The 23,868-nt window shown below is 39.3% G+C and overlaps 1 protein-coding gene across 1 annotated transcript in view; it reads left to right on the top strand.

Annotated features, from left to right (window-relative positions):
• FAM3C (FAM3 metabolism regulating signaling molecule C) overlaps window positions 1-22,685 on the top strand; it is a 37,490-nt gene extending 14,805 nt beyond the window's left edge. The window contains exons 5-12 of the mRNA XM_029072865.1: window positions 4,568-4,672; window positions 9,188-9,217; window positions 10,211-10,334; window positions 14,743-14,801; window positions 16,637-16,687; window positions 17,691-17,775; window positions 19,635-19,761; window positions 20,347-22,685. Coding sequence (XP_028928698.1) covers window positions 4,568-4,672; window positions 9,188-9,217; window positions 10,211-10,334; window positions 14,743-14,801; window positions 16,637-16,687; window positions 17,691-17,775; window positions 19,635-19,761; window positions 20,347-20,436 — 671 coding nt within the window. The 3' untranslated portion in view covers window positions 20,437-22,685. The remainder of the gene's footprint in view (window positions 1-4,567; window positions 4,673-9,187; window positions 9,218-10,210; window positions 10,335-14,742; window positions 14,802-16,636; window positions 16,688-17,690; window positions 17,776-19,634; window positions 19,762-20,346) is intronic.
• The last annotated feature ends 1,183 nt before the right edge of the window (window positions 22,686-23,868 follow it).

Raw genomic sequence — 23,868 nt, 5'->3', positions numbered from 1 at the left:
CCCTTTGTGGACATTTCCACACGTCCTTGATAAAGAACTGTTGTAGGTCAACTAGGAAATAGGATCAGCAGGAATGGAGGAGCACTAGTGAAAAGAGAGAGTCTCATTTCTGCTGGTTTTTATTTAGCCCTCCCTCAGTAGATAGAATCAGACATAAAACTAGTAGAAATGTTGGCAGTGAAGTTGGAGCCAGGTAAATAAAGATTCATTCATTCATTCAGTTGTATTTGTTGAATGCTTACTGTGTGCAAAGCACTGTACTAAGAACTTGGGAGAATACAATATAATAACAGACACATTCCCTGCCCACAGCGAGCTCACAGTCTAGAGGGGGAGGCAGACATTAATATAAAAAATCAATATATATATATATATATATATATATATATGCCATGGGTGGGGATGGGAGGGAGGATGAATAAAGGGAAGAGATCAGGCTATGCAGAAGAGTGGGAGAAGAGGAGAGGAAGCTTAATCAAGGAAGGCTTCTTGGAGGAGATGTGCCTTCAATAAGACTTTGAAATGGGGGAGAGCAATTATCTGTCTGATGTGAGGAGGGAGGGTGTTCCAGGCCAGAGGTAGGATGTGGACGAGAGTTTGGCGGTGAAATAGATGAGATTGAGGTACAGTAAGAAGGTTAGCATTAGAAGAACGAAGTGTGCAGCCTGGGTTGTGATTGGAGAAAGGTTAGCGTGCTGATTAAATCATGTACTGGGTATTTAAAAGAAATGCACGACTACGTTAGAGATGGAAGCATTATGCTCAAAGGAGATGTTGACAGTCCTATCAATATTTAAAAGTAAACTTTCTCCCTGGCATTGCATTTTTGTTATGTTGGGAATTTGAGATTTCTCAGGCCTGCCAAAGTTGTCTTGAAAATCTATTCTCATTACTGTTATTGATTTTATTCTCTTGAGAATGTACTAATTGACAAGTCTTGTGCTAAGCACCAGGGTAGGTATAGGAGAATCGGATTGGCTCCAGCTTGTGGCACTTAGGGCGCTCACAGTCTAAGAGAGTGGAAGAACGGGCATTATGTCCAGGTTTTACAGATGAAGAAAGTGAGGTTGAGTGACTTGCCTCATGTCTCATAACAGTAGGCAGGGAACTTGTCTACCAACTCTATTATATTGTACTCTCCTAAGCACTTAGTGCAGTGCTCTCCACACAGTAAGTGCTCAATAAATATAGCTGATTGATTGATTGATAATAGGCCAGTGGCAGTCAGGACTAAAATTCATTTTCCTGACTACGAGTCTGTTGCTGTTGAACGCCACCAGTTCCTAGTCCTATATTGTAATGTTGGTTTGATAAAGCTGAATCATAACCCACGTGGGAATAAAATGGAACCAAAGCCACTATACATTGCCCCCTACTCCACCCTCAACTGGAGGCAGCTCTGGGATTTACCTTCCATTTCCATCTCTCAGGAGAGATGAAGGAGAAAGAAAAGAGGAGGTTAAGGGAAAGGGACAAAGCAAAGGGTTTTTTTTCAGGACTCTGATAAGGTACAAAAAGCACCAGAAGAGGAAAATCTTCAAGGCATCATTATTTTGGCTGTAAATGGATATATTAGAGAATCTGGACAATCGTTCAAATTACTGAAGAAGTAAATGCTCATTAAACCTTGTTTTCACCTGGCAGATGTAATAGAAATCTTTCCCAGTAGATAGATTACTAACATTGGAAGCAAATTTCTGGGGATATTGAGATTTTTCTCATGAATGATCATGACTTTGAAAAAGTAGTTTGATAAATATTTCACTTTGGTGCTGGTGGAGCTTGATTATTAATCAGCTTTACTAAAAAATTGATAAGCAGATTTAGTGTGCTCCAAGTTTGAATTTCCTTATTAGCTCATTTCATTCACTGTTAGTTTCATTATTTCCTAGTTTCGTTTCATTGTGAAACAGCATGGTCAGGGTGAGGATCTGGATTCTGATTCCAGCTCTGCCACTTACTTGCTGTGTGACCTTGGGCAAGTCACTAACTTTTCTGTGCTTCAATTTCCTCATCTGTAAAATGGAGATTAAACCTATTCTTTGTTCATATGGATCAGGGACTGTGTCTGAGGTGATTATCTTGTATCTACCCCAATAATCAAGGCAGTGCTTGGCATGTAGTAAGTGCTTCAAAGGTATGATTGTCATTGTTACTGTTATTATAATATGGCATGATAATGGTATAATCCTTATTACGCTTTCTCAAAGCACAAGACTTTCTGTGGCAGGAAGAGTTGGATCCACAACTGAAGAGTTTCTCCCAATTCAGGGTCCTAAATTCCCACCTAGATGCCTGAGTACAGAGTAGTTCTAGAAGTCATCAATGGAGAAGCCGACTGATAAACATGAAATGACAGAGAGAGAAAGCCAGAGAGAGAGAGAGAGAGAGAGAGAGAGAGAGAGAGAGAGAGAGAGAGAATGTGCATGCACATACACAAGATTGCCAAGGCACACACTCTTATTTTCCAGATAATCTCACAGGTTAATAAGTAGTCTTCTTCCCCAGCCACATGAACAGAATCGAGGCCATGAGTTCCCCAATTGCCCTGAGTCTGTTCTGAAGAAAAAAGATGAGCTGTGCTACAATTCTGGCAGTCATAAAATTGTTAGGAAAACAAAATCCCGGATAAATGTAGTCAGGTAATCCAAAAATGCATTCACTAGCCTATTGAGTAACAAAATGAAAAGAAAGAATTCTACGGAAAGAAAAACAGATGGATAGAAGGAGAAAAAATGAATGAATTAAAATTTTTTCATTTTCTTTGAACATTCAGTAAAGAGGTAGCTGAAACCAAGCAAAATATGGCAGCTAGGGAGAAATCATAAATTCTTGAAAGCTTTTAAAAAGACTAAACATGATCAAAAAAAGATGTGATAATGGGGGAAAAATTGAAATCCCAAGGAAATAAGCATCATCAGCCAAAGACAAGAGTGAAAAAAGTCTTTGGAAAAAAGGCAGCTCATCAGAGAAAGATGAATGAATGAATGAATGAATTACCAAGTAGATAACCAAGGTGGTCTCAAATGGGGGGAAAAAAGCTTATAAAAATGTACAGATCCCAAATCCCAGGGAGAACCAAAAGTGAAACAGTGTAAAATAGAACAATGTCCATAGAGAATAAATGCGAAGTGGATTTTTCTAGTGATAAGAAAAATGTCGGTGATGAGGGAACAGTTTTTTGTTTTAATCTAGTCAAAGGTTTGAACCTTAAAAAATGAAAAAAAAATTGGACTTAATTTTAGCTTTTCCAAATCTGATTTCTCCAGTCCAGGAGTTGCCTGCCTCGGGAGTTGAGGGAAGGGGTGGCCCCACTGCCCGTTGCCTGAAGTAGATGGAGGTGATGGCAGTTCTGGGGAAGTGACCCCAGCTACAGCAGTCTGGTCTCTTCGACAGGCAGGAGTCCTAGGTTGGGAAGAGGAAAGCAAGAGTCCTGAAAAATAGCTGGCTAATCAGGATGATCAAGACAGCAACGGCTACCAAGGCTGGATTATGCCACTCCAGCAGACCACCGGTGTTGCACTGCAGTCACTGACTGATTGACTGTGAGCCTGATGTGGAACAGGGACTGTGTCCAACCTGATTACCTTGTACCTGCCCCAGTACTTAGAGCAGTGCCCAGCACATAATAAACCCTTAATTCAGTCGTATTTATTGAGCACTTACTATGCGCAGAGCACTCTGCTAAGCACTTAATAAATGCCATTTAAAAAAACACACTACAGCACTAAATGGGTATCACACGTCAAAAACAACCTTTTCAGGCAACTTCAATTGTATTTATTGAGCACTTATTTTGTGCAAAACACTGTGTTAAGTGCTTGGGAGAGTACATACAACTACAAACACATTCTCTGCCCATAGTGAGCTCACCGTCTAGAGGGATAGACTGATGTTAATATACATAAATAAATTACAGATATATACATATATGCTGTGGGGTGGGAAGAGGATGGATAAAGGGAGCAATTGAGACTTTTGCAGTGTGCTGCACTTGTTTGCTGTTTGCTTGTTTTTATTCTCCCTGCCCGAAGAGGGACATGACTGGTGGGATGAGAGTGCGAGTAACACTGAGCAAACTACTACCACTAGAATCAATTCCTTTGTGTAGCTTCTTTGTTCTGTAGTCCCTGGCCGAGGCTTGGTCATCATTCTCAATAGTTCCATCAGTACTTTGAAAGAAAGAAAGGGAACAAAACCAAAAAATGGAAATGAAGAAAAGATAGACATTATAGAGTGTTTGAACCTTGTTTTCCAAAAGGAAAAAAAAAAGTCAATTCAGCTTTCAGATACAGCTTTTGTTACCCTGGAAAACCAATCAGTTTGTAAATATAGGCTCTCTGAATGTTGGCACCGGAAGATAAATATATGAATGATGTGGTCAAAGAGTGGATAAAACCAGTAACTGTATCGCAGGCACTGTTGAGATTGTGCAAGAATAAAAGACTTCACGGTACAATAAGATCTGTACTTGAAGGTTTGGAACACACTTTAAAAGTGTTGCTGCCACAAAGTTGAGCTCTGGGTTTACTTCTTCAAACTAAAAGTTTTCTTTGTTTTTGCTTAGGTGCTGCAAAGTTGGTGGTAGCTGTAGCGGCATTTCTATTGACATTTTATGTTATATCTCAAGTATTCGAAATAAAAATGGATGCAAATTTAGGAAACCTGTTTGGTAAGTTTCCTCATTAACATTTTTCCTATCCCACATGTAATGTTTGTAGTGTACATTTTGTCTGAAATGATTCTTTGGTTTAGCACCCAATACCTGGGCCCAGTAGACCGGAGCCTCACGTGGTTGAGAGTTGGATACAAAGCCCGGTGAAGGTTGGGCTCACTCAGACCCAGAGGTCACAGGGTAATCACTTATCAGAGCCGGAATTAGAAGTCAAGCCTGTGCTCTTCTCACCAGCCTCGCTGCTTCTTATTTTGGGCTGGGAACATATTTACCCACTCTGTTATATTGTCCTCTCCTCCAAGTGCATAGTACAGTGCTCTGCACACAGTAAGTGCTCAGTAAGTATGATAAATTGATTAGAACTTTTAACCAGTAGATTTATAAATGTTATCCTGAGTGACTTGTGGAGTGTGTTCTGAAATTGCCCACGGTCTCTGATGAAATAGGAACTTGGTACTTTTTAAAGCAACCAAAGCTGAATCGGACAGTGGCCTGGGATTATTTTTGTGTGTGAGGGGATGTGGGGAATCAAAAAGTTCATTTTATGGAGATAAAATGAAGAAAAGTAAGGAGGCGATATGAGTGTTTCCCAATTGTCCACAGCCAGTGGACATTATGATTGCAAGGCTAATAAGGAAGTGCTGCCATCTCCTGTTTCTCCTGGGATTGAGGAATGTGAGTGTGGGGATGAAGACATTTCCCTGTTAAATTGTGTAGAATTATAGTCAGAGAGAGGCAGCAAACAGAAGAAGGAAAATCAGATTGCGTGCTTCCCCACAGTAGACATTGCACCTGTACAAGTAAAAATTTTATGTCTCAGCCATTCCTACTTCTAGAATTTCCTTTCTGTGATTTCTATTGGGTAAGATTTATTTTCATCTGTTTAGTGGCACATTTGGACACCCTACAAGAAATTATCAATAAAATGACAGTGTTGATCATCCATTCTGTTATGGGGATATTATGGATATCTAATATATATTATTTAAAAAGAATACCAAATTGAAAACTTAGTTTGCGTGAAAGCATATTGATCCAATATATTATCAAATAATCAACCAGAATCGAAAAGGGAAATGAAATGGTCATTTGACAGAGGAACAGCATGAAAAATCCAGCCCTGAATTTACTGAGAAGTCGAGTGCTGAGTTTTCCACTGGTTTGCTAGCTCTATGTACTTAAAGCAAAATGTCAAGGACTATTTAAACATGTAGTGCTTCTGAACTGAAGAGGAAAGCTTTGTTCTTGTATCATATCTGTAAACTTGGTGTATGGTTAAAAAACAATTGATTAAGCCTTTTTAAACCAGTATGTGAGTCTGTGGTAAAGACTTGCTGCGGGTTCTGTGCCAGCCGGAGTAGTGTTCTGGAGCCTTGGCAGCACTGTGGGTGTCGAATCCAGCTCTTCTGACTTAGCTCTGGTCAGGGAGGACGGTAAGGGCCAACAGATGCTCAAGGGGATAGGAAAGGAACAGGGGTGGAGATTCAATGGGGCATAAAACACATCATCTGTTGGGCAACTGGGTTCAGCATTAAACAATTCTTTGAAGAGACTGAGGAGCCGAGAAAGTAAGACATTTAAAAGTAATGCACAGGTTGAGTAGCAGCTCGTTAGGTCATATGCTGGTAATTACTTGTCTCAGATGAGAATTAAAAATCTAATTCCCCTGAGAAAGACTCAAATGAATTAAATTGTTCACAGAGTCCTGAGAACCTCTGCCAACTGCTCCTGAGAGTCAGTGAGTGCTTTGCTATCCATCGTAAAAGGATCAGGGTCATAAACCCCCACACACGAGTTTAATTCAGTAAAGACAGAACGTGAACTGAAAAGGGGAAACTAACAGGGATCTTCTAGTTTGCCATTTCATAACCTTTTAGTGCTAAAGTTAGCAATCGAACATGAGTAAGTGGATTACCTGCCCATATGGAAGCTCTTCTCAGGAGACAAAAACTAGTTTGTGTTTAGGCAAACATACCCCACACACTGAGAAGTGAGGAACAGGAAGGCAAAGTGTCTCACTTGGCCTCTTAAAGATCCCCATCCCCAGGAAATCTGGGTAGGTAGGAAGTTCAGAGAAATGCCCTCTGGGAAGTGAAGTCTGTGAAGGAAATGTTGCTATTTGCAGATCCTGTTAAGGAGCAAGAAATATTCATTGCTTTCTGGGAAGCCTAGTTTCTTTAGAGAATAATCTCTATTCCATATTCTTCTTCACTCCCTCCCTCAAGTTCCTTAATTGTGTTTCAGCAGAAGGTTTCAGAGTTGTTTGGAAGAAGAGAAATAGGTAGGAAAATTAGAACTGTGGCCACAAAATTAGTCAGATAGCTAAGTGAACCTCAAAGCTTAGTTATGTTCTAGCCAGAATAGGTTTAGGTGCCATCGATTGCCTTGGTACAGACCTATGTGATCAATAAGTACTCCTAGCTAGCTAGCTGGCTAAGGGGTATCTAAAAAGTTAATTCTGTCTCCGGGTTCTTGATTTGTTTTGTTTTTTCAAAAATGTTATTTGAATGCTATCTGCCAGGCTCTGTACTAAGCACTGGAGTAAATACAAGCTAATCAGGTTGGTTACAGTCCATGTCCCACATGGGGATCCCAGTCTTACAGATGAGGTAACTGAGGCACAGAGAAGTGAAGTAACTTGCTCAAGGTCACTCGGCTGACCAGAGGCAGAGCCGGGATTAGAGCCCAGGTCCTTTTGACTTCCAGGCTAATGCTCTATCCACTGGGACACGCTCCTTCTACTTGGTCCAGGCATACTTCACAATACAGCCAGGCCACGCTCCTGGAAAGAATGACTATATTGTAAAGTAAACTTTCCCACAGACTTACATATTAATTAGTCTCTGAGAAAATTCAAATGAAATTCCCATACAAAGTAATATAGTGTATGTATATAATGTAATACAGTGTACATAATATAGTGAGAAACAGCATGGCTTAGTGGATAGAGCACGGCCTGGAAGTCAGAAGGATCTGGGTTCTAATCCCTGCTCTGCCAATTGACTGTTTTATGACCTTGGGCAAGTCATTTCACTTCTGTGCCTCAGTAACCTCATCTGGAAAATGGGGATTAAGATTGTGAGCCCTATGTGAAGCAGGGACTATGTCTAACCCAATTACCTTGTATCTATCCCAGCATTTAGTACAGGGCCAGTCACATAGTAATTACCTTGTATCTACCCCAGCATATACAGTGCCTGGCACTAAAAAATAACAGTTATTATAATGATTAATATTATGTTAAACATCACTAAATGATTGTGTAGCGTCTCTTCAAATACTTCAAAGCCTAAAATCAACATCACATTTTTATGACATCATGAATTCTCAAAAGAAATGCCTTCGAACATCAAAATGAATAGCAAAACTAGAAGTAAATTTACTACCCGAACCCTAAGGTGAAACAACTCAAAGACTCCCTCCCTGGGCTTTCTGGCAGCACACACTGCTTAGGCTGTCTTCCCGAAGAGGTGAGAATGCACCTTCCTGGTCTCCCAGTCAGTCAGTCAGTCCTAGTTATTGAGTGCTTACTGTGTGCAGAGCACTGTACTGAGCGCTCCCCTGCACTCCCTTCTGCTGAACTGCTGTGGGGTTCAAATTTTTTTTCTCTCTCCCATCTCTACTTCAAACTTCAGTGGCAGTTTACAGCAACTGCGTCTTCTCCAACTTCCTCACTTGGCCTCTTCCCATTCACTGGCTTGCGGCACTCGACCTCCTTGCCTGATCGGGAACAGAGTTGGGGTGAGCAGCATGGCCTAGTGGATAGAGCACAGGCCTGGGAGTCAGAAGGATCAGGGTTCTAATTCCAGCTCCCCGCTTGGCTGCTGTGTGACCTTGGGGAAGTCTCCGTACCTCAGTTTCTTCATCTGAAAATGGGGATTACTACTGTGAGCTCCATGTGGGACATGTGCTGTGCCCAACCTGATTAACTTCTGTCTATCCCAGTGCTTAGTACAGTTCCTGGCGCATAGTAAGCGCTTAACAAATACCATTAAAAAACGGGGGAAGGGGAATTAACTGTGCCAACTGGAAATAAAGTCAGGGCCACTTTACAACTCCCTGGGGAAGGTAGCATATGCAGTTGCTCCTGTCTCCAAGTTATACATGCTGTGGTGTGCTTGGAAATTAGGGTATGCCAGTACACTGAAATCAGTCAAAGTTTAGTGCCTTTATAATTAGGTCTTAGATTAACAATGATAATAATTAAAGATAGCAACTGTATTTAGCATCTATAATAAAATATCACTCTGTGTAATCCAAACCTGTACAATTACTGGTTATGTAGCTGTGAATTGTATATCCCAAAGCACTTTTTTTCTCTTTTCCCTTTCAGAGTGCCTGTGCTTTGTTTTAGATGTGGTAGTAAATGTCCCCAAAATAATAACACTAAAAAACAAACACACTTGTTTTTATAGGCCCCTTGAAAGTTGTAAATGAGTGGTATATAAAACTTGGAACTCACATGCAAACTTTCCTTTGAGGAAGCTAATTATCTTAACTTTTCTGTTCTAGCAAGGTCAGCGTTGGACCCAGCTACACGTTGTAAGTATTTTCTCTCTCAAACATAGTATTTTGCGCAGTTTTGCATGGTGCCATGTAGTCTGTGAAGCTTGCCATGGGCACAACCCCTGTTCACTTTAATTGGACCGGGTGCCCACTTAAACTTGAATGAGGAATTGATTTAAAAGTTTTGCAATGAGAAGAGGAATTCAGATGATTGCTTAGGGACCAAGCTACCAAATGCAATAGAGAAGGCATTTGGCATCGGGACTGTGTTTATGATCCATAAAAAAAAAAAAGGCCAAAACAAGGAGCTGAAATTAGAATGTGTTAAATATTGGTAGAGCAAGCTGAAATTCATGACAGGAGGAAAATTCTCCTTTAGGAGTTATAGTATAGTATATGGACAAGCCACAGAGCTGTTAAATTTTACTCAAATTCTGAAATACAATATAATCCAAGTTCCTTTGTTCTTTTCTTCAACTGGGGATAATATAAACAACTGGAATTAGAGTTTTTAACATAACTTTTAATGTTGAACATGAATTCCCTTCCTAAAGAGGGGAAAAAACCCTTAAATTCAGAATGTGGTGTGTTATGGTTGCAAAACTTCAGAAATATCTACTGTCATATCAAGCATGATGTAGGTTGAATACAACTCTTTTCTACCCAGCGTGTGTGGCTCAGTGGAAAAAGCCCGGGCTTGGGAGTCAGAGGTCATGGGTTCGAATCCTGGCTCTGCCATTTGTCAGCTGTGTGACTGTGGGCAAGTCACTTAACTTCTCTGTGCCTCAATTACCTCACCTGTAAAATGGTGATTAACTGTGAGCCTCACGTGGAACAACCTGATTACCCTGTATTTACCCCAGCGCTTAGAACAGTGCTCTGCACATAGTAAGCGCTTAACAAATACCAACATTATTACCCCCTTGGAAAACTAGTTGTGTATGTATGCTAAAGTGGTCATCATGCTCTTTTTGTTAATATATGTATGGTTGCTCATTCTTCTAAAATACATTTTTTTCTTTCCCAAAGCTACAAAGCCTCCAAGATATAAATGTGGGATTTCAAAATCATGTCCAGAGAAGCATTTTGCCTTTAAAATGGCAAGTGGAGCAGCCAATGTAGTGGGACCTAAAATTTGCGTAGAAGATAATGTGTAAGTATTTGTTACATTCAGAATTTGAGTTTGTATGAAATAAAGTTTGTATATCTTTTTTTTTTGGTAAGAAGGTGGATATATCAGCTTATAAGAATTATATTGGTCATTTGTTGCTAAAGTGATTGGACTATTTTGGAATTGCAGTAGACCAATTTTCATATTCATTCCTTTACATTTTCTGGCCCCTTTCTGATGTGGCTTTGTATCTGGGAATGTGGGAACTGGAAAAGTATGCTTTAGAAAGTTTTTAGATGGCATCAAATTGGTGTGGAACGTAGACTGTAAGGTCGTTATGGGCAGGAAACGTGTCTACTAATTCTGCTGTACTCTCCCAAGCCCTTAGTACAGTGCTCTTCACATAGTAAGCACTCAATAAATGTGAGCGATTGATTGGCTTGTCAGGACAGCATGAGAAGAACTCAACTAATGTCCAAAATCATGTTTAAATATTTAAGATTCGACAAAACAGCTAAAATTCAATAAAGATCAATGAAAGGGTTTGTATTTACAAAGTGATCATCTTAAAAATATAAAGTAAGAAAGGACTGACTAGAAAGCCTGGAAAGAAGAGTATCTAGAGACTCACAAAATCCTTAAAACTCTCATGCAGTTAGAGTTGACAACAAGGGAAATTACATTTGAAATGTATCAGCAAGACAGGTTAGGGCAAAGTCACCCTCATTGCTGTTGAGACTTTATTTAGCAATTCCTGACAATTGCTGTATAATCAAATAGTCATAGCTATATAATTGCAGGTTAAATTATAATTACCTGAAGACAAATTCTTCATAGTGTTTCATTTACCTGAAGAAAATCAAGCTATAAAAAGTAATGCACATCAGTAAAATAACACTTCTATCTTAATGTAAAATTTAAAAGTAATCAAACTGTTATGACAAGCACTAACAATGTTCAAACTGCTAAATATTCAGAAAAAAACTCTTTAGATTTAATGACGCATATAAAACGTGTTCTGGGAAGAACCTCAAAGTCATCTGGTCTGATCCTCAAAACTCTAAATATGTGGTTCCCAGTCTTGTTTTGGCTGAAGACTCTGTCACTCTTCCTGCAAGTTAATAATAATAGTAATAACTGTGGCATTTGTTAAGCATTTGCTATGTGCCAGGCACTGGAGTGAGAGCTGGAGTGGAGTTCTCTCTGTTAAATTTTTGGTGAATACAGTGTTGTGAAAAAATATTACCCATTTCATTTCCCTTTTTTCTAATAGATCATGATGTGGAGGGTTGTCAACCATTTACAGATAATGTCTAAGTAATTTGTAGTTCTTGGAAAGGGTGGCCAATGAGTGAATGCAAATGAATAACTATCTGTGCCTCTCTTCTGAAGGAATGAGTCTGTTGTGCCTACATTAATGTTCAGTTTCCTTCCTTCCTTCAACTGCAGAATTCAGATAATCAACCATACTGTGAGCCCTGTGAGGTATCTAGCCCAGTGCTTAGTACACTGTTTGGCACATAGTAAGCATTAAACAAATACCATTATTTTGATTATTCCGACCTCAAAGGTTTGTTGTGAGGCCAGATAAGAGAATGGCGAAAACATCCTAAAACCTTAAAAATGAAAAGGCTAGGGTCATTATAAACCAACTTTACTCATACATAAAAGCCAAATGAATAAAATACAGAGTTGTACTTAAGCAGAATTCTGAGATTTTAATCTGGGTCCTGTGTAAGCAGTCCTGTTAACCTTTAAAATGGGGGAAGTCCCTTCCATTTTCAGTACATACACTTGCTTTTTTTCTCCGCCATTTTTCGAGATCTCAAACACTGTATGCTTTTGGGCAGGGATCGTGACCGCCATCTTATATTTTAAAAGTACAGTATATTTTACTGTACTTTTAGGTCCAATGCTCTGCAGACAATAAGTTTTTAAATAAATACCATTGGTTACTTATTTGAGTTCAAGTTATTCAGAGGTGAGCCGGTGGTGTTAAAATGGAAGTTTTGTTTTTCCTTTTTATGGTCATGCCTGCCTTAAATTTTAGAATTTTTGTGTAATGCATAATTAGTCTACATTAGCATGCATAATGTATTTTCATGTCATAAATATGTGATAAAGGGCATCTTCTAATACATTAAAGATTAGTTGGCATTTCTAATAGATTTTTGATAAACTACAACTACAGATCAGTAACATAAACTATAAAATATTTGAATACATAAATGTGTGTAATGGGGGAAGAAGAGGACTCGTTCAGTTAATTAGGCAGTTTAATATGGTATTTGAAATGTTCGTAATTGTTTTCATTGGGTTCTTTAGATTCAAAAACAATCTTAAGCACAGAATGAATTCAGTATTTTACAGGATATTCTTTGCCTAGTATTTGAAAACTAAGTGTAAAAACAGCAACAGTAGACTCAAAGTGACAGAATAATTAGCTTGAAAAAGTGGGGCAGATCAGTAAGGTGGATGGAACCCTTTTGCCATCATAAGTTTTTATCATTGCATGGTTAATATTTCTTGTAACAGTATCGTGCTGCCTCACATAAAACCCTTAAGTACTTTAAATTTTAGCTTATGTATTTATTTTTGATGTTTAAAAATTTTAATTGAAGGCATTGTTTGAATATGTGAAATTGATAGACTGCTGCCATCTTGTGGAACACCAGAAGTATTGTGTTTCTGTTTGTCGTTACTGCTAGAAGAAACCGTGTTAGAAAGACAAGTGAAGGCATGTCCACTCATACAACCATAATTTGTTCCTCAGAAATGTGGTTGTATCATAAGTGATTGTATTTTGGCCTAGGTTTTCCCAAAGACTTGCTTGTCCTAAATTGGAATCTGCCACAGAACCTCTGGAGAAGTGACATTCCTTTCCATGCAATATTCTGTAACAAACAATTACTAAACTATTGTGTATTCTTTTTTAAGTAACTCAAAGCAAAGCACCACAACACTGAGTAAGGAATTGTATCATTATTAGTCTTTGCAGGAGGCTGCAGAAGCTTATGCTGCTTTCTGCAGTAATGGTTTTTCAGTTTTAGTGAAAAATATGTCCAATTTAAATGGAACCAGTGATTTTCCCCTCATAAAGCATCGTTAGGCAGGATGTATCCTTCTGATGCACATTTGAGCATCTATTAAGGTGGCCTTTTGTCATCTTTATTATGGCATTTCATTAAGTCCTTACCATTTATGTGCTGGGGTAAATACAAGGCTTTGAGGTCAGACATGAACTCTGTCCCACAAAGAGCTTATTCTATATCTTATGCCCATTTTGCAGTTGAGGAAATTGATGCTCATAGAGATTAAGTAACTTTCCCAAAGTCACCCAATAGGCCAGTGGCAGAGTCTGGACTAAAATTCAGGTTTCCTGACTCCCAGGCCCGTGTTCTTTCTACCAGTTGGCACTGAAGTTCCTCCACTTTGTTGAAGATTGATGCCATTTAAAGATCCTAGTTGGTGGTAGGACAACGATTGTAGCCATTAGCAGTTGCCATCATAACTTGTTTCTCCACCTCCAGAAATGAAGGATTTCCCTGTTTTATCAAAAACAGCACACAACAGGGGCCATGTAGATGGGGCAGAGATTGGATCTAGTCAGTCTCTTCTATCTCGCCACAATTCTGTGCTGCTTTCTGATGAATCAGAGATGCTGGCTTCCAGATTGCATTCGGGGAAGTGCTGGGGAGTGGCTATATGAGGGTTTCTCTGTGCTGCTTTGGATGAAATGGAGAAGCTGGCTTCCATTTCGTGTTTGGGGAGGGGAGGCGGAATGAGTGAGGGAAAGCAGAGATTCTGGCTTTCAGATGGTGTTTGGGGTGGGTTTACAGTTGAATGACAATTTTTCCATTTCAGCCATAAGGTGCACAGAATTAGGGCATAACAAGGGGGGTTTACCTGAGTCCCCCTTGAGATCTCCGCCCTTTCTATTAGGCCCCTTCTTCTCTCAAGGGACAGGCTATTTGTAATTGCCAACTGCCAATATTAATAGAATTTGGAGTGAGCAAGCCTCAACTGTGAAACCATCCCCATGCTCTCACTCTTCTGTCCCCACTTTCCTCTTCCTCCTCTCTCACCGGCCAACCCCCATCCTTTCCATTTCCAACCCCATACATTACCATTTCCCAAACCAATGGCTTTGACCAATAGGAAGGCTAGCCAGATAATGCAACGCCTGCCTGGAGACTGCACACTTGGATTCGACTGGAGTAAGGCCAAGTCTTCCATTATAATTCTATCCAAATTGTTGGAAATGACCAGATAAAATATTTTGAGAATGATCCTTTTCTCCTCTTACCCCTGGATATTTAAGGAACCTAATCGATTCTTGTTATTGAAATGGTTGGCTACCTCTGGTCATTAAAATGGGTTACATATCTGTGACTCTTTTATTGTGAAATGTTTGATTTAGATGTTTATCGGAGTTTAATTTCTCTTTCAGTTTAATGAGTGGTGTTAAGAATAATGTTGGCAGAGGGATAAATATCGCTTTGGTAAATGGTGAGTATAATTATTTTAATTTGTGCAAAGGAAATTATTGTCCTAATAGTAGGCCAGAGCACCCAGCGGAAAGGTTTTAGGGTACAATTTGACCTAAACTTAAAATCACTTTTCTGCATCTTCCCTTTTGCTGAGAAAAGTGGAAACGAAAACTTTCTCAATTGAAATCCTTTAGGTTTTGCTTATTGTAATCTACCTGCTTAAACATTTTGTGTCTAAACAAACAAGGTGATCCCAAGGAATAGAATAATAGAAAAACAAAGTCTTGTGCCTCTCTTTACTTCACTGAGTCCAGGCCAGACTGACTTATAAAGGGAAAGAAAAGGCAGAGAGAGTCTGATTCAGAGCACTGGTCCAAACATTGCGACAGGCTTAGACTACCCTTCAACCCATTTTCAGGCAGGTGAAAGAAAGGAAGGTGCAGAAATTCCAAGCTGGGAAAGGACGTATAATGGGGGCAGGTTGTCACTGTTCATTGTGAGCTAAGGTTCAGACTACGGTGGCCTACATTTGATTAGCTATTAGTTGGTAGATTAGAATATAAGGAAAGGAAGCCAATATCTGAGGTAGGAATAGAGAATCCAGATCTATTGGCAGTTCAAGATTCAGATGAAAATATGTTCTCTTTGATAGGCTACGGTGCCTCCTTCACCCAGAACCATCCCTGAGGACCTCGGGCACCAGAACATATCAGTAAAGGTGGCACTATCGCTACCCAGTTTGGTCAGAGGGGGTCAGGGAGCTGTGCGGCTTCCGACCAGGGCTAGAGAGCTCCCGCCACCCAGAACCTGTTCCCCAGTAGTTTGGGTGCTGACGTGGCCCTGCAGCTGCAGATTTCTTCCAGGCCGAGGTGCTCTGTGTAATGTTCCAGGCCTTGGGGAATTGCCCCAGATGGATTTATGAGAGAGGCAGCCAGGTCTTCACCAAAAGGTTTTTTCACTAAAATTGCGTGTTACTAGGTATTTTCATGTTTCATTCATTCATTCAATTGTATTTATTGAGCACTTGCTGTGTGTAAAGCATTGTACTTAGTGCTTGGGAGAGTAGCGTATAACAACAAACAGATGCATTCCTGCCCACAATGAGCTCACAGTCTGGGGGGGGGGGAGACCGACATTAATATAAATAAATAGATAAATGAATTACAGATATATACAGATGTATGCCCAGACTGGTGACCTGATGCAGCCAAATGATGGCCCTAGGGAGTTGGCAAGGGTCTGTACTTCTCGACACATGGGTTGAAAGGAATGTAAACCTGACCCAAAGAATTTTTCCCCAGAGTGTAGTCTGGCAGCCAATGCAATATTGATATTGAGAAACATCAATGGCCATTATGACTTAGTATACAGGAATTTACACTAATCCAAACAAAAACAGCAAAATGCAGTATTGATGTTGATAAATAGAAGTCATTAGGACTAGTGTTCACAAGCTTACACTAACCCAAACAAAAAACAAAATGCAGCATTGATATTGACAAATAGCAGTCAATATGCGTAGTGCACTCAACTTTACACTAACCCAAACAAAAACAACAACACAAAAACCCACAGATTGGTTTTTTTGCCTATATTGCAGATCTAGCCTAAAAGTTAATTCCAAAAAGTGGCTGGGTTAATTTGAGTTACCACAACACATTAGAGGTCACAGTAGAACTTGGGAAGCAAAATGACTTAGCTTAGTAGTAGATGATGGATTTCTTCATCATATATTTTATTGAAACCATAACATTATCTCCAGGGCCTCATAATTTGATTCAAGTTTTCTAATCTATATGCTCTCCCACATGATTCTATCTTTGCATATTTTGAAATTTTGAAATGTTTCCATAGGAAAAACCGGAGAAGCATTAAATACAAAATATTTTGACATGTGGGGAGGAGGTAAGTGCCAATGTATTTTATTACATAATTTAGGAGATTGATTTCTGCATTCTGCATACTGTGCTCTCAGGTGGGGAGTAGCATAACCACCTAGGTTCTCAGTTACTAGCCTTCCTCTCTCTGTTTTCTGTATTTCCGTCTCCCAGAAAATTAGTCCCTGAAGAAATCATGAACTGAATTGAAAAGAACTGAAATTAGATCATCTAACAGTGCTAAAATGTTTTTCCTCATCTTGGCCAGCACCAGAACTGGGGAGGAGGAGCTGATTTCCCCATCAGCCTCCCTCGCCCTCATCCTTCTTACTGCCTTCTTTTTTTGGCATCCCCCGTTGTGGCTCTAAACAAACTAAGGTGATAATGAAAGATCGTTATTAGCTAATCGATTCCCCTCTCCTGCTGAGAGTGCTCTTTTTCCCTATTTCAAACTAAGAAGCCATCGCAGTGCTATATTATACAACCCATATGCTCAGGGTAAGAGAGGGACCTGGGATAAAATTGCCTTTTAAAAACAAACTTAAAATTCAGAAGAGGCTTTGCTGTTTGCCTGTCTCTTGCCATTTTTAGTCTAAATTAGGGCAGTCTGAATTTTATTTCATTTGCCAGGTTGGGTAGTTTAATGTTTTTAATCATTGTACCATGTAATCCATTTTGAAGGATAAATAAAAAAATGTCTCCTTTTAATTTACTTTCTCCCGAGCTCCTTCTGAGAGAGACGTGCTTTATTTTTTGTTGTTTTTGTTTTTAATGGTATTTGTTAACCTTTTACTATATGGCAGGCATTGTACTAAGTGCTGGGGTAGATACAAGGTCGCCAAGTTGGGCACAGTCTGTGTCGCACATGGGGCACACAGTCTTCATCCACATTTTACAGATGAGGTAAATGAGGCCCAGAGAAGTGAAGTGACTTGCCCAAGGTCATTAGGATTAGAACCCAGGCCCTTGAACTATCTACTAGGCCATGCTGTTTTTCTTTGTCACTAAAAGCATGTATTTTCTCTCTCCAGATGTAGCACCATTTATCGAGTTCCTGAAAACCATTCAAGATGGGACCATCGTCTTAATGGGAACATATGACGATGGTGCAACCAAGTATGTGTGGCCTTGTGGAAACAGGTTTTGTTTTCAGGTCTTTACAAAACATAGATTTACGGCAGTGGACAAAGGTGCATTCCACTGAAGACGTGCAGTTAGAATAGGTTTTTCCTGCACCTGTGGTGTTTTTCACAGATCTCTAATTAAATCAGTGGAATAATTGCAATAGTTTCTGGAGGATTTGGAGAGAAAAATGAGGCTATTTAAAACAAATTTTTATCACAAATAACAGACGACAGAGTTCATTTATGAGGCCAGTTCCTCCTGACTTTCCCAGGCAACAGTGTCATTAGCTTCCCAGCAAATGCCCACTCCCCCCTCATTTCTACTTTCTGAGCTGAAGTTGGTGAGTTACTGACTGTTGGGCATGCACAGTACTTTGCAGATGCGCTGAAGCGAACAATTTTTTGTTTTGTTTTGTGGCTTGATACTCCTGTAAATTACAGTTGTCTTCAAATTCTTTCCAAAGGAAATTGAAATACAGCTGAGATTGAAGGCTAAAGTTGCGGTCGGGCGGAGGGAAGGATTGTCAGTTTGAGTTTTGTTTTTTATTATTAACAGTATTTGAATGATCCGGTCATCTCTTTAGGAAATTGCATTGTGAGTGGGAAAATTAGATACATTGGGGAACACAAGCTCTGACTTGAACCCACCCTCCTCTCATCTCTGCAAAAATAACGTTAGTCTAAAGCCCTGGGCCGAGACACGGTAATGCTGATTGTGTGATCACAACTATCCGGCCTCTCCCAATGTGGGTCTTCCTGAAAGAAGAATAAATAGAAAGCAATAAATAAATGAAAGGAATTCCCCAATAGCTTTTCAGCCTGATTTTCAATATGTTTGTCCTGAATTCATATGGGTTGGTGGCATATCAGCCAATACTTTATTTTTAGGGCTGGGAAACATTGTTTGAAAATGGACATACTTTCAAAAAACTTTTTGGCCTGCTCAGGAAATGACTAATGAGAAGCGTTAGACTTTGTTTTGAATTTTTGATAGCTTTTCATTGTTTTTCAGTGGTCTCATTTTTACTTCTAAATCACTAGAAAGTGGATGTTTAGATGAGTTGGATTAGAGAAGCTGCATGGCTTAGTGGAAAGAGCAAGGGCTTGGGAGTCAGAGGTCATGGGTTCTAATCCCGGCTCTGCCTCCTTTCAGCTCTGTGACCTTGGGCAAGTCACTTAACTTCTCTGTGCCTCAGTTATCTCATCTGTAAAATGGGGATGAAGACTGTGAGCCCTATGTGGGACAACCTGATTACCTTGTATCTATCCCAGTGCTTAGACCAGTGCTTGGCACATAGTAAGCACTTAACAAATACCAACATTATTATTATTATTGTAAAATGTATTCAGTGAGTAAAAAGTAAAAGTTAAGGCTAACTCCTTGGGTCTAATTTCACTGGTACCTGAAAAAATGAAATATGTGGTTCTCATGTCTCTTCCATTCTGATCAGTAAAATCCAGACATTAGGTAAAAACTTCAGCAGGATATTAAATAAGCCACAGGGCTTCTCTGGACCATACTTGATAGGTGTGGCAGTGAACCCCAGCCAAACTCTCTGTTGGGTGTGATCATTTGAATGTAATGTGACCTGGCCAGAAGAAAATTCTCTGACACACTTGGGCCTGTAGATTATTGTCCCGAGGGGCTCTGCAGTCTCTGTACTGAGACCGAGACCTGGAATATTTACTAGAAAGTAGAGCCTTGGACAACCATTATTTTATTCCTTCCTTGGTGGAATCCTCCTCTCCATTGCTCCCAAACCTCTTCTGAAAACCCCCAGGGAAATTGGGTCCTCTACCTGAATAATCATGCTTTGCTGTGGGCTGTCTCTGTTTCTTTTCTCCCTCAAGACTCAACGATGAGGCTCGAAAGTTGATTGCTGAATTGGGAAGTTCATCCATCACTAGCCTTGGCTTTAGAGACAACTGGGTCTTTTGTGGTGGAAAAGGTATTAAGACCAAAAGTCCTTTTGAACAGGTTAGTCATCTGATTTTTCTCAGTCCTTTCATGACACTAGGCAGGTGTAACCCAGCCTTTGGTTGTTATAACAGGTAAATAAAATAGCCAACTGTCCTCTGTAAACTATTCATCCCAAGGGTGAAAGTACCACCCAATTTTTTTGTCTAGTTTCTAACCAGTTTAGGGGGAAAGAATAGCCACCCACTGTTTCTAGTTCTGATAAATGAATTATAAACATTTGGTGATATTTGAAAATCTAACTTTGTATACGTGGTGGTCAGCCATGTTTGAATACTCAACTTTTTATATTGGTGTCAAGTGATATCTTTGCTTTTGACTTTCCAAGTTAACTTTTTAATCCTATAAAATGGCTAAAACTGTTCTTGAAATCAAGGGACCTATTAGCATAATGCAGCCTTCATGCTTACCCTCAGGCAAGTGGCTAAGATGGCATTATACATTCTAATGTCTTAGGAAACAGTTTATAGGATTTGTGCACAAATTGAAATCTATTCATTGAGGCCAGGAGAACAAGTACAGTACATTAGTTATTATGAATCAAATGGCTCCACTGATAATAGTCCATTGTGTTTTCCTTTGTAGCACATAAAAAACAACAAGGATACAAACAAATATGAAGGATGGCCAGAGGTAGTAGAAATGGAAGGGTGCATCCCCCAGAAGCAAGACTGAAATTTACGGAGGATATGAGGAAAAAATGCACTTTCTGCTTTTAAAGGGATAGTATGAAGGAGATACTACTATGTAAATATTTCCAGCATGCATTCGTATTGGTATGTGCATGCCCATCGACCCTTTCAGTACCAGGATTATTTATTGTGAACAGAAATAGAAACCTTTGTAAATAAGTCTGACATTGATAAGCAAGACATTTGAACCGTGTTTTGTTTTTGTTTTTTCCAAAAAGCACAGGAGTTAGATTGTAGATGGTGAATACATCTTTTAGATCTAGAGATCAGCCTTTAACTGTACCAATTGAATGACTGAACAGGTCGTGAAGGACGTTGGACTGTTCTTTGACTGTGTACTCATTGCTGAGAGATTGTTACCTTGTGGAAAATGTAGATTTTGGTGGGGAAAAAAATAAGAGCTCTGATGATTTTGTTTTGTTTTAATTGTCTGCCTCTTTTATGGCAGAATCACCTTTTATTGAGTAATTGTTCAGCCAGTCACAGAATTGTATCTTCCATTTAATCCCCCTAGCCCGTTTAGAAGAAGAAACATAAAGAATTTAATCTAGTAAATGAAAATGTTTTGATATCAAAATTGAGATCTGACATTAAAAAGCACAACAGAATTCTTTTTATAAATGCACAATAAAAAGGATATGTATAAATAACTGTATATGATATTTAAAACTGTAGCTTGAATCAGTTTATATTTATGATGCAGATGTTTTCTTTGACGAAGATATTTGGAGAATGACTTGACATCCGAGCCACATAATCATATATCTAAACTGATTTTTTTTAAAATGGTTCTTTATGCTTCTCAGACCATCAACACTTGACTATTGCAATTCAGCAAAGTTAACCTGGCCTTTTGAATGATTTTTCAGAAGTGATATAACTGTGGCAGAAGCTGAAATCCTAGGCACACATACAGCACTGGTGAAATGCGGGTGGGTCGGTATTCAAGCATTTTGGATCACTCTGCCAGAAAAGAAGTTAATTGTGCATTCCGTCATCTGTGTAGCACTGTACAGCCAGTAATTCTTTTAATGTGGAAAATTATTCCATCTGAAAGTATTATAGCAGATGCCAGAGAGAGCACTGCATCGCAGTACTCGCTTGTGATTGCCTAATCATTTTGGGCATCAGCCCGTTGAACAATAGAGAAACGATTGGGATCGATTTAGAATGATCTTGCGTCTTATGTAAGACTGAAAAAGAAATCTGACTGTAGCTTCAGTTGTTTAGTCTCTGAGTCTAAGCCAGGGGAGTTCAGTGTGATTTGTCAGCATTGCAAGCGCTGCCAGCAAAAATGGGGAGATCTTGGAGTGGGTTTTTGAAGCAAGAAATGAAAGTAATGTGACTCGAGATGCCACTCTGTTGCAGGCTTGCCCTCCTGAGAATCTCTCGTGTCAGACTTCAGATGACTTTACTAAATAGCTAGAGCCAGTATTTGAATGTTGCTCTGAAGTTCAAAATCTAGCTCCAACCTAGCAATAGATAAAATTGGAAACTTTGGTTGAATGTTAACTAGCCTATTATACTGTTTCTTCCCTTGAAATGAATGAATGTAAAACCAATAAATGCACCTTATACAGTCTGATTTTTTTTTATTGTTTGCAAGAGAAGGGGAGTAAAATTTGTCGCTGTTTGGCGCCTTAAGAACCTAAATTGCATTTGGCTTGACATTAAAAAAAAGTTCCATCAATTCTGTCAAGGTCAAACGAAACTATTTTTCAGTGCCAGAGATTGAGAATCATTGTACAAGTTTCTGAACATTAAAATGGTGAAAATAAATATTGTTTCTGAATTGCAATATTTAATGATTGAATTGTCTGAAATACTTTTAAAATGTCAAATGAACATGTCCAATATTCATAGAATTACTTAATGTGAAAGGACATAAACCATTCCAGTGGATTCATGTCTTATACGTAAAACTTTGGAATTCAGGACAAGTACTGTCACATGTAATTCTCACCCTTCAGTTTAGTAAATGGCTTTTTTTTGTGGATATGTGTATAAAATATGCAAAAAAAAGACAAAGTTAGGAGCAATTATTATGTAACTCTTTTTCTGGGTTGGGTCATTTTTTATATTACTCTGTATGGTTTGTGCCAACTATTTCAACCTTGGAAGCAATAATTTTCATACTCAGGTCTGTTTTTAAGTCATCTCATTGTAAGAGCATTCATTTGCGTTTGAATTTAACACGAAGAAGTTCCTTTATTAAAAACCAGAAGTTCAGCATCTGCTTTTATTGAATCTTAAATGATGGTCCATGTTCTCCAGTTTTAAAGACACCGTTTCCTTCTCGTGTAAGAAATCTGTTTGGTTATAACCCTATCAGCTAGTATTTAGTAAAACTGCCCCCTCACTTTTCTACCCCTCCCTACCTAGACCCTCTCTCTTGCAGCTCTTCCTGTTACCAGTCGTCGGTTTATCTAAATTGCTTCCTCCCATGGCTCTCTCTGCAGGCAGAACTTAGAGTGGCCTAGAAGAGTAACTTGTACCCCCTCATCTTAGCGTTGGGGAAGTGAGAGGGGCTTGTGTGTTTCTGATGTATAGGAACAGAAGTCTGGGGCTGGAGTTCTATCTGCTATCACTTGATAAAGTGAGATTTGTTGCTATTCTCCCAAAGTGATTGGTGTTTTATAAGAACTAATTTGGTGTTATTTAAATTGGTAACAGATATATGTAGCATTTTTTTTACAGTATTTGCTTGGGGGTTTTTTGTTGTTGTTTTGGTTGGTTGGTTGTTTTATTAATGGTATTTGTTAAGCACTTATGTGTCTGGCACAGTACTAAGCACTGGAGTTAGATACAAGTTCATTAGGTTGGACACAGGCCCTGTCCACTGTGGGACTCACAGTCTGAGTAGGAAGGAGAACAGATATTGAATCCCCATTTTTCATTTGAGAAAACTGAGGCACAGATAAATTAAGTGACTTATACAGCAGACAAGTGGTGGAGTCAGAATTAGAACCCAGGCCTGAGTTTCCACTAGGTCACACTGCTTCCTTTTTTTAAAAAGAAAAAAAATCACAGAGCTTTGGGGAACAATCTGCAAATTAATTAATCAGTGGTATGCATTGTGATTAACTGTGTGCTAGCAAACACTGCACTATGCACTTGGAAGAGTGCAAGAGTTGGCAGACAGGGTCCCTGCCTTCAAGGAGTTTAAGGTCTAGTGGAGTCATGGCTTAGGCATTCCTGTTCCTGCATTTTCCTGCTTGTGTAACTTCATGCAGTAGTCTTTTATGCAGAGCATTAGCCTTTTTTTATTTTACCCCAGAACACTCCCTCTCACTGTAAGCTCATTGTGGGCAGGGAGTGTCACTGTTGATTGTCATATTATACTTTCCCAAGTGCTTAGTACAGCGCTCTGTGCAGAGTAAACACTCAATAAATACGACTGGGTGGATGAGAAGGT

This window comes from Ornithorhynchus anatinus, chromosome 10 (genome assembly GCF_004115215.2).
Source record: "Ornithorhynchus anatinus isolate Pmale09 chromosome 10, mOrnAna1.pri.v4, whole genome shotgun sequence".
Classification (NCBI taxonomy): domain Eukaryota; kingdom Metazoa; phylum Chordata; class Mammalia; order Monotremata; family Ornithorhynchidae; genus Ornithorhynchus; species Ornithorhynchus anatinus.
This window is presented reverse-complemented; position numbering and strand designations above follow the sequence as displayed.